The 9,647-nt window shown below is 24.6% G+C and overlaps 1 protein-coding gene and 1 long non-coding RNA gene across 4 annotated transcripts; both read right to left on the reverse strand.

Moving 5' to 3' along the window:
* Positions 1-5,615: 5,615 nt before the first annotated feature.
* On the reverse strand, positions 5,616-6,227 carry LOC135924967 (uncharacterized). Its single transcript, XR_010571468.1, has 3 exons — positions 6,110-6,227; positions 5,774-6,063; positions 5,616-5,730 (listed from the first exon to the last, which is right to left on the reverse strand). It is a non-coding gene; the product is annotated as an uncharacterized LOC135924967 (long non-coding RNA).
* A 1,037-nt stretch (positions 6,228-7,264) lies between these two features.
* On the reverse strand, positions 7,265-9,647 carry LOC135923867 (uncharacterized). 3 transcript variants are annotated; one of them, XR_010571287.1, is made up of 6 exons: positions 9,554-9,638; positions 9,493-9,514; positions 9,131-9,391; positions 8,058-8,144; positions 7,782-7,868; positions 7,265-7,598 (listed from the first exon to the last, which is right to left on the reverse strand). XR_010571287.1 is itself a non-coding variant. In XM_065458848.1 (5 exons), the coding sequence occupies exons 1-5, from the start codon at positions 9,389-9,391 to the stop codon at positions 7,286-7,288; spliced, it is 708 nt and encodes a 235-aa protein (XP_065314920.1). In that variant the 5' UTR covers positions 9,392-9,647; the 3' UTR covers positions 7,265-7,285. The 3 variants fall into 3 exon arrangements, 2 of the variants coding, with proteins under 2 accessions (XP_065314920.1, XP_065314921.1); XM_065458848.1 differs by having other exon boundaries at positions 7,265-7,474; positions 7,515-7,598; positions 9,131-9,647; XM_065458849.1 differs by lacking the exons at positions 9,131-9,391; positions 9,493-9,514; positions 9,554-9,638 and adding an exon at positions 8,669-8,813 and having other exon boundaries at positions 7,265-7,474; positions 7,515-7,598.

Genomic DNA, 9,647 nt, shown 5'->3' on the forward strand with positions numbered 1-9,647 from the left:
TTTTTTTCGCAATTTGAAACGTAAATTTTTGTATTTTATTTATATCTACCCATCCTTAATAAAATATATATGTATAAATTTGTCCTATTTTTCAATGATAGCATTTGATATTGGATTTTACATGTTTGATATACTATACATATAGTGTTGAATATATATTACAAATCTGTATATAAAAAATCTTCAAATCCGATTCAGAATTTAGCCAGTAAATTTGATCCAGAAAGGGCTGATAATATGGCATGATTTAAAAAATCATGTTAAATAAAAGATACCTAAAAAATTATAAAATTAAATTATATTAATTAACCAGTTGAAAAATCTTAAAAATTAATATTTTACAGAAATCTTATAATCCGGCGTGGTTTTGAAATAATGTAAATTTTAAAAAAAATTTACTCGAGGTGGGAAAATAATTATTATAAAAATATTGGGGCAGGTTTTGAAAATGAAAAAAATTTTCAAATCTGGACCTGGTTCAAAAATTCTGGGTTTACAGATCTCTGATATAAACTTATGTAAAAAAATAATTATATATTATCAAATTTTAACTAAAAATTATTTTATAGTTGAAGATGGTAATGAAATTAATATTTTATGATACTCAAGTTAATGAAAATAATCGTGATTCATACACAAGATTTTTGAAAATTCGAAATTTTTTTTTATTACTACATAAATATATATCTTGACTCCCTATAAACACTATTATTAAGATGATGTTTTAGATATGATTGTATCTTATTTTAGGAAGTCATGTTGGTCATCTCATTTTTATATCTGATATACATAGAGATGTCTCTATTTTGTTTATTCTTTTTTACTTCTTTATTATTTCCATCTAACTTCTTCTAATTATTTGCATTTAAAATATTTCGAATGAATATTAAATTTATTTTTCATATTTAGCTCTCGAATGTAAGTTATTTTATTAAACGATTATGGAAGATATTGATAATATATATAAATTTACCTTCATATTAAAATCTTACTTTTATAAAAAAAAATTGCTTATATTCCTATAAAGATTTCTCCTGTAAGCATAAATAGACCTATATTTTTTAAAATAATATTTTAAAATTTATCTATTATATAAAAGTTTAAACTTTCCTTTTTTTAGTTTTATTTTGTAAGACAATTAAATATAATATATCATTGACTATTTTAGGTGGTCGACACTATTATTCATTTATCATTTGGAAAAATAAATATTAATTTAACAATTATAGAAAATATAAATAAATTTCTTATATAATGATTCATTATATATAAATACTATGCTTCAAAATATTTTTTAATTATATAATAATAGAGGTAAATTCCCTAATATTTTTAATTTTATATAAAAAAAATTATAATTCATAAATATAAATGTTTTTAGAGATATGGTATTGTTAGTTTTAAACTTTAATCAATCATCTTATAAAAATATTTATTTCTTTTGTGTATACGAGATTTTCTTCCTTCCTCCCTTTTATTTAGGTTTAATAGGAGTGTGAAAATCTCTGAAAAGCTTGAGAATGCCTTTTTTTCAATAATATGAAAGTTTGTTAATCAAATGAGGCCAATTTTATTAAATCAAGCCAATTTAAGCATTCTACATAATTTTCCTTGGTTCGTTAATTTTTCATTAATCAAAAGTACATAGTTCCAAACATTAGGCACATATCATATAGAGACAAATTTTTATCTGCTAGTTTAATTTTAATTAAGAGAAGAACTTCAAAATTTTAAGGGTATTTAAGTTTGAGTAAGCTTTCATTATAAAGGTTATTAAAAATTCTTTATTTAAATAGTAGGTTGACCAAGGTTGGTGATTTCTTCCAATTTAAAAATTCTTCAGAAAAATCTAATATGTATTTTTGGTTATCACATGAATATTGATGTAAAATTTCTTTTAATTAATATCTATAATATATTTGTTAAATAATTTTAAAATTTTAATTTACATATACTAGTAGAAATCAAAAAAATATTTTCAATTATGTTATCAATACCATATTTAATTATTTTTATGATGGATTGGTTTAATATTCATTGATTTGTAATGCTAAATAATTTATCTTGATTTGTAAACATTTATTTCATATACCATTTTGTATTTTTTTTTAAATATCTGGCATCTATCATAATTATAATAAATACAATATAACTATAGTGTCAGATTTGTTATATATAGCAAATTTATTCATATTTACATCACCATGAAAAACATTTGTCACTTAAGACTTTTATATGATTTACAAAAAAACAGCATCTTCATATTGTGTTTCGTGACTTACTTTAGATAAACTAGTAGCTAATGGTTGTTCTCATAAATATCAATTTTTATTGTAAAAAATAAATTCCTGCTTTACATTTAATTAAAATTTAATTTTAATAAATATCTCTCAAACTTGGGGATTATACAATTCCTTCGGATGATAATATACAACAAGGAGATCTTTTGAATCCTCTCATATTTAGCTTAGGCATACATAACCTAGTTAATTCTTTAAAATTTTTTTTAACTTAGGCATAAATATATGGTCTCTGGATGAGGGCAACATCTGCGGATCATTTAAAAATATTCAGCGATAGATTATACGGAGTTGAATTCTATAAACATAGTTCTACTCTAATTAAAACTAAATCCCAAATAAGCCATTTAAATACAAAGGCCCAAGAGGGGTTTAAAATAATTAAAGAAAGTGAAATTAATCTTCTTGGTTTATCTGCATTTGCGTCTAAAAACCATAAGATGGTCTTTAGCCATTTGTTTTTGCTCAATACTCAATATCTTGATATAGAGGTTAAATTCAATAGTAATTAAATAATCTGATATGTAAAAAATTCTAATAAAATATTATTATGCCAGAAATAAAAATCAAGTGAAAATTAAAAATAAATAAGAAAAAGAATTAACAAAAATGAAAAATAAAGATTAAGAATGACATAAAGAGATTGAAAAGGTTAGAAATGTATGATTATAATATAAGGAGAAAAAATCATAAAAAGTCAAAATATTGTTATGTGTGATGAAAAAGGAAAGAATTGTTAAAAAAATGGATAAGAGAAATGAAGAAAATAATAGAAAAATTATAAATTATTTTTAAAAAGACAATAGAATTATTAAAAATGAGAAGAAAATAAATTGAGAAAAGATAGTAAGAAAAATAAAGAAGAAATCGCAAAAAGTTATTGCTGAAAGGTGTAGGTAGGCAGGGAGTTTAGGATAAGATAACAAAATATAATCAAACAAAATTTATTTTTTATTTAATTCATTTTGAATGCAACTATGTCTCTAAAAAATTAGATCTCTATATATTTTTTCAAATTCAATTTAGTGATACAATAAATAAAACTATTTGTTATATTATAGGAATTAATAAATTAAAATATTATATTTTTGGTTATTAAATAGTAATATGTTTTAATTTTATGTAACGCGCATTCATTTAATTTATCTAAAACCATTGGTTGTTTTTTTTAACCCAAAAATATTATTTTTAAAATGAATTTTTAATTTAACTAGTTCTTTTAAATAATTTTTTAAAATATAATATAATTATAATACTATTAAAAAAAAGAACGGAGATGGTGTGACGCAGGGAAACAAAATGAAAAAGGGACGTAAGCGTTGTCTATGATAGCTCTTTGGCTAGAAGGCTACCATTGAAACTGATATAATTAGCTTTGTGAATCGCTATGGATAATCGTTGACGAAGAAAAAAACCCTCTCGAGGTTCTTCTGAGAGTTTGCTGATTTGTGATCCTAATTTTTTGAAAAATGCTAAGGCGAGTTTGCCGAAGGTGCCAAGAGTGGTTGATATGATTGGGATGAAGCAATGATCGTTTATTATTTCTGTGTATTTAGAAATTTTAAGTTGTTCCTTCTGGTCAAGGATGTTGATGGCGTGGTTGGATGGGGCCAAGGGGTCAATACAAGAATAGTCCCATACCAAAAGTTGGCCTCTCCTCCATGGGATTTGAGAGATCCCATCAGGACGTTTACCGTCAGATCTAAAAAGACCCTGTGGTTCTAATGTGGAAGGAATTTGGGCGGATTTCAGAGAATGTTGGATGATTGTATTACATTGCTTGTGTCTGATGAATCGTCCATTGCAGGAGCGACAATGTAAACTATGTCTACCTTTCGAGTCAACTGGCGAGTTGCACCCTGAGCAGATGTGGGGGTGAGTGATGGAACAATTTAGACGAATGCCGATGGCATGGGTAAATTCATTGTTGGATAGTTCAAGCTGAAGATTGGTAGATGGGATCAGCGTCTACATGGCAGAAAATTTGATGGAGGCAAACCCCTCCAAAATCTACCCATACCCACCTAAAAAAATCCTGCGGCCTTCGGCCGCGAAATTTACAGACCTACGATGGTATAGTGATTTTATTTAAAAAATCTTATCTGCCACCATTTATAACCTTACAACATAATTCTATTTACAATCTTTCAAGCCTATTTAGGGAAAAAAATTTAAAAATTTGTAAGTGATAATGAACTTTTATTTAAATAATGCAATCTTTTCATAATTTGGTATTCACTTTATTTTCATAAAATATATATAAGTGAATTAAATGAGATAACATATTAATATTTCTATGAAAAAGATCTAAAATATTGTAAATAATATAAGACGAATAAATTTAAAGAGGTATATTTAGCTTGATTCCACATAATTAAAAACATCTATTGTAAATAGAGCTATTATATAAAATATTAGAATAAAATGAATTATAGTATATTTTGCATTGAAATTATAAAATGTTAAATTAAATATACATTATTTAAAAGCCTATATATTCGCTGTGAAAAAGATACATTAATTATTTTATTAATAATTTGGATAACCTTATTGATGTTAAAGCAAATTGTGTTATAATATCATCAATTGTTAATTTTTCAAAAACATCAATTTCGCTGGATATTAACAGTAAATTTTCCAAAAATGGGTCCGAAATTTTATTCCGCATTCGAGTTTTGTTAATTTTTACTTTACTCATGGCTCTTTCGGCTGAACAGGAAGTTGTAGGAAGGGTTAATAAATATTTATATAATAAATTTAAATTTGAATAAGAATTTAATTGATTTAAAAGTCGGTATGGTAATATAAAAGAAAATTTTATCCATTTTTTTATTTTGGTCATGATTTCGCTGTTGATATTTTCTTTGGTAATTTGATCGTTTGCAATACCTTTAATTATATACAATTACAAATAAAATATCAATAAATTACTTTCATCAATATATAACGCGTCATTCTTTTTAACTTTTAAAAGATCTTCGCAAAAAATGATTGATTGAGACTCCAAATATAAAGAGCGAAAATCATTATATTCATCAACAATGTTTTGGACATCCAATTGATAAGTATTACAAATTTCGGATATTTGCCATCCTTCTATTTTTTCATTATCCATAATTCCAGCGGGAGTAAAAATGGATATCTGTGATAAAAAATTTAAACAATCATAATTAAATCGATCATTTAGGTGATTAATTATTGCATTTAGAACAGGGAAAAATATTTCCGTTCTATATCTATAATAATAAATAATAATTTAAATTTTTTTAATTTATTCAACTTGTTTTTTTTTGTTCAACATAATTATTGAATTCTGTTTGATCCAATTTGAATATTGATTTCATATTATACAAATCAGTTATTACATTATTCTTTTTCAAAAAACTATTAGATAAGGAATGTAATTTTAAAAATATATTGTCTCCATTAGCTATATTTTAAAATTATTTATAGAAATAGTAACTAATATTAACCTTTTAGTTTTTGTAATTTATTTTTTGTATGTTGTATTAATTTGGTTACCAAAGCCAAATCATTACCAACTGCCTGCATTTCAATACAAGCCTCATGTGTACATTTCAATATTTCTTTCAAAATAAAAAGACTTAATATAAAATTTTCATCTTTAATTCTTGATAATAACCCATCGGCAATGGAAGAGGTGCTTGGGTCATTAGAATCTTTTAATTCAACTAATGATGCTAAAATATGTTCATAAACATCTAAAAAGATTTCTACAGATTTGTAGGATGATGACCAATTTCTGAAAATATATAAGTTTCAAGTTTCATTAAAAATATTTTATTTACCTTGTTGTGTTTTTAATTCTTTTAAGAGATTTCTTGGACTTTCTCATTTGATATTTAACAAACACACCTTGACGTCTAACTCCATTCATAAAATTATATAACTCATCTAATATTCCCATTGCCTTTTTCATTTCAATTTTGCATCCACAAACATAAGCAACTACTAAATTTAGCCGATGTGCATGGCACCAAATATAGATGGCTTTTGGAGCCTCTTTCAATATTAAAGCCTGCATTCCTTTGTATACTCCTCTCATATTCCCTGCACCATCCATACTTTGTTCAACCAAATAATCAAGAGGAAGACCAAGATCATTAAACTTAGAAAAAACATGTTTCTTTATATTTTCCCCAGTGGTTTCTGATGTTGTAAAAACATGTATGATCCTTTCTACAGGATGTGGATGCAGATCATCTTCTATATACCGTACAAGCAAAGCTATGCATTCTTTTTTAGACACATCATATGTTCCATCTAATATGATGCTATAGGCACGATTCTCTTTAATTGTTTGAATAATGCTTTTTGTTATTTTTATCTTAATAATTTCAGTTATTTTTTTCACGTGGCCATATGACATTAAATTTATATAAGGTCTCGAAATTTTATCTGATTTTTTTCTCCGCAATTTTTCGTTGTTATCCATGTATGCACGTAAAGTTGGAACCGTTTTTGCCATTAATTTTATGAGACACATAAAATTACCTTCATTCGAATTAGAACCCCAAAAGGCTATATTACATTTTATAAGGTACATAATGGCATTGATAATATTATGAACTATATTACGATTTTCCATGATTATATCAAGCTTATTTGATAGCAAATGATCTTGAATGCGTTTATTTGCAAGCCAAGTCATGTTTGCATATTCACAATCTTTATGAAGAGAAGATGCTTCGTGTCTCTCTAAGTCACGCTTTATGTTTTTTCAATTATTTACCCCATGTTGAGTCCAAAAAGTATTGGACTTAGGGCCACCAAACATAATACAATATAGACAAAAGACTTTGTCTAAAGTAGTGCTATAAGATAGCCAATTTCTGGGGTTGAGGGAACCATCTATATTAACCTTTCTATAATAGGTTATATTCATGTTCCTGTTTAAAAAGTAAAAAAAAATATATTGGTATAGAAATAATGGATGGGTAAAAATTAATGAAAATAAATATTATTTAAAACCTCTTGTTAGTAACAGGATATTGAAATTTATTTGTACATGGCTGACAAGGGCCTACAGCAATTATGAAATTTATCAAAATATTTGTCATCCTAAATAATATAAAGTGAAAAGGGTCATTTGGTTCCTTTTTTTTGTATAGCTGAATAAGACTTGGACTTTGAATATCCTCATAATTTATTCCCTTCAAAAGTCATTATATAAATTTTATTTAAATATAATGCCTCATGCAAAGTAAGTGCCTCACTAGAACCGGGGATTGGATGAGGAGATAATACAATTTGTGAATCTTCAATATTGGAGATTTGCTATAAATAAAGAGTATAATTTGTTTACTTATGAAAATCTATTTTTAATATAATTTCAGCCAAATGGTCATTTTATTCTTAGCTACATTATAATTAAGTTAATCAATAAATGTTGGAAATATTTAAATGTCCTAATTTATTTTCTTCAAAAGTTATCATATAATTCGTATTTAAATTAAATACCTCATCATGCAAAGTAAGCGCCTCACTGGAACTGGGGATTGGATGAGAAGATAATACAATTTGTGAATCTTCAATATTGGAGATTTGCTATAAAGAGTATAATTTGTTTACTTATGAAAAACTATATTTTTAATAAAATTTTAGTCAAATGGTCATTTTATTCTTAACTACATTATAATTAAGTTTTTAATAAAGGTTGGAAATATTTAATTAACCTCATAATCATAATTTATTTCTTTCAAAAGTTATCATATAATTCGTATTTAAATTAAATACCTCATCATACAAAGTAAACACCTCACTGGAACTGGGGATTGGATGAGGAGATAATACAATTTGTGAATCTTCAATAACTGAGATTTTCTATAAATAAAGAGGAGTTTAATTTCTTTCCTTATGATAACTATATTTTTAATAAATTTTTAGGCAAATGATAATTTTTTTTAACTACATTATAATTAAGTTTTTAATAAATGTTTTAATTCTACATGAATACATGATTGAGAAAACAGGTATTAAAAATATTATGAAGTCCAACATAAAGTTATCAGGTTACAATGGAAAGATGATACAAGTAATAGGTAAAGCACAAGTGAATGTAGAATACAAAGGGAATTCACATATTTTGAACGCAATAATCATAAACATCAATATGACTTTGTTAGATCATGTAAAAACATTTTTAAAATATACTTGAAAGATTCATAGGCATGATAGATGCAGATTAATATAAAACTGCGATCACATGAAGAAATCATAAAACAATATTATAATGACTATAAAAATAAAAACAATATTAAGTATAAATAAAATTGTGAAATTCATGATGAAAGTATATTATCTAAAGAAATTCTAATAGCTAAATAAAACAATGATAATAAACATACCTAATATAACACATAATGTAAATAAAGGGGATGAAACTCACACAGATAACATTTTGAAAATAGTTGATTCCAAATCATATTTTATAAGATTTATATTTAAAAAAAGTAAAAGAATTTGAAGTCTTAATTCAATTAAAGATGAAAAGATTTAAATTTAAAAATTCCTAGAAATTAACATTACCTTATTTTACTACATTATATTAACTTAATAAGTTTTTTTAATACTTTGGTTTTAAATTATTATTATTAACTTATTAAACATATTGTTAAATTGAACTTTATAAAGTATATATAGATATAAAAATAGTGTGATAAACAGTTAAAAAACATTAAATAATAATATATATAATTTATTTTCTCTATACCCTGACTACTTTAATATTAATATTATTCTGGTAAAATTTTAAATCAGTTTCTATTAATTCACAAATTTATAGTTACAATAATAAATAAAAATATTACTTTTTGGAAGTAAGATGTTATTGTCTTTTTTTGCAACTGGGTTTCAACTCCATTTGTGATATTATATGGAATATCACAATTTAAAGATACCCAATTATTATTATCTCTTTTGATGGCTACCTTTGTAAATTTCATATCAGCTGGCTTGACATGAGGATGTTTATGTTTATAATGTTCATGTATCTTGTCACTTCTTATTTTAGAAGTTTTGCAATTTTTAATATTGCACTTAACTTTAAATATGGTTTTGTTACTTGGCATCTAGAAAGAAATAATTATTATAATATAATTTTTTACATATTATGTTTTTTATTATTCTTTGCTTGCTGATATATGTTTTTATGCATGACTCAAAAAATTACCTAAAATTTATCCTGCTAAAATCTATAAATTTATTAAAAAACATAATATAAATATATTAACCTCTAAGAAAAGTACCAAATAGGAAATGTGTAAATATTAACTTGATAAAATGCTAAATGAAAATCGTTGACAAAGAAAATTTATATTATTTATT

Source organism: Gordionus sp. m RMFG-2023, chromosome 2 (assembly GCF_954871325.1).
Source record: "Gordionus sp. m RMFG-2023 chromosome 2, tfGorSpeb1-WG-v2, whole genome shotgun sequence".
Lineage (NCBI taxonomy): Eukaryota > Metazoa > Nematomorpha > Gordioida > Chordodea > Parachordodidae > Gordionus > Gordionus sp. m RMFG-2023.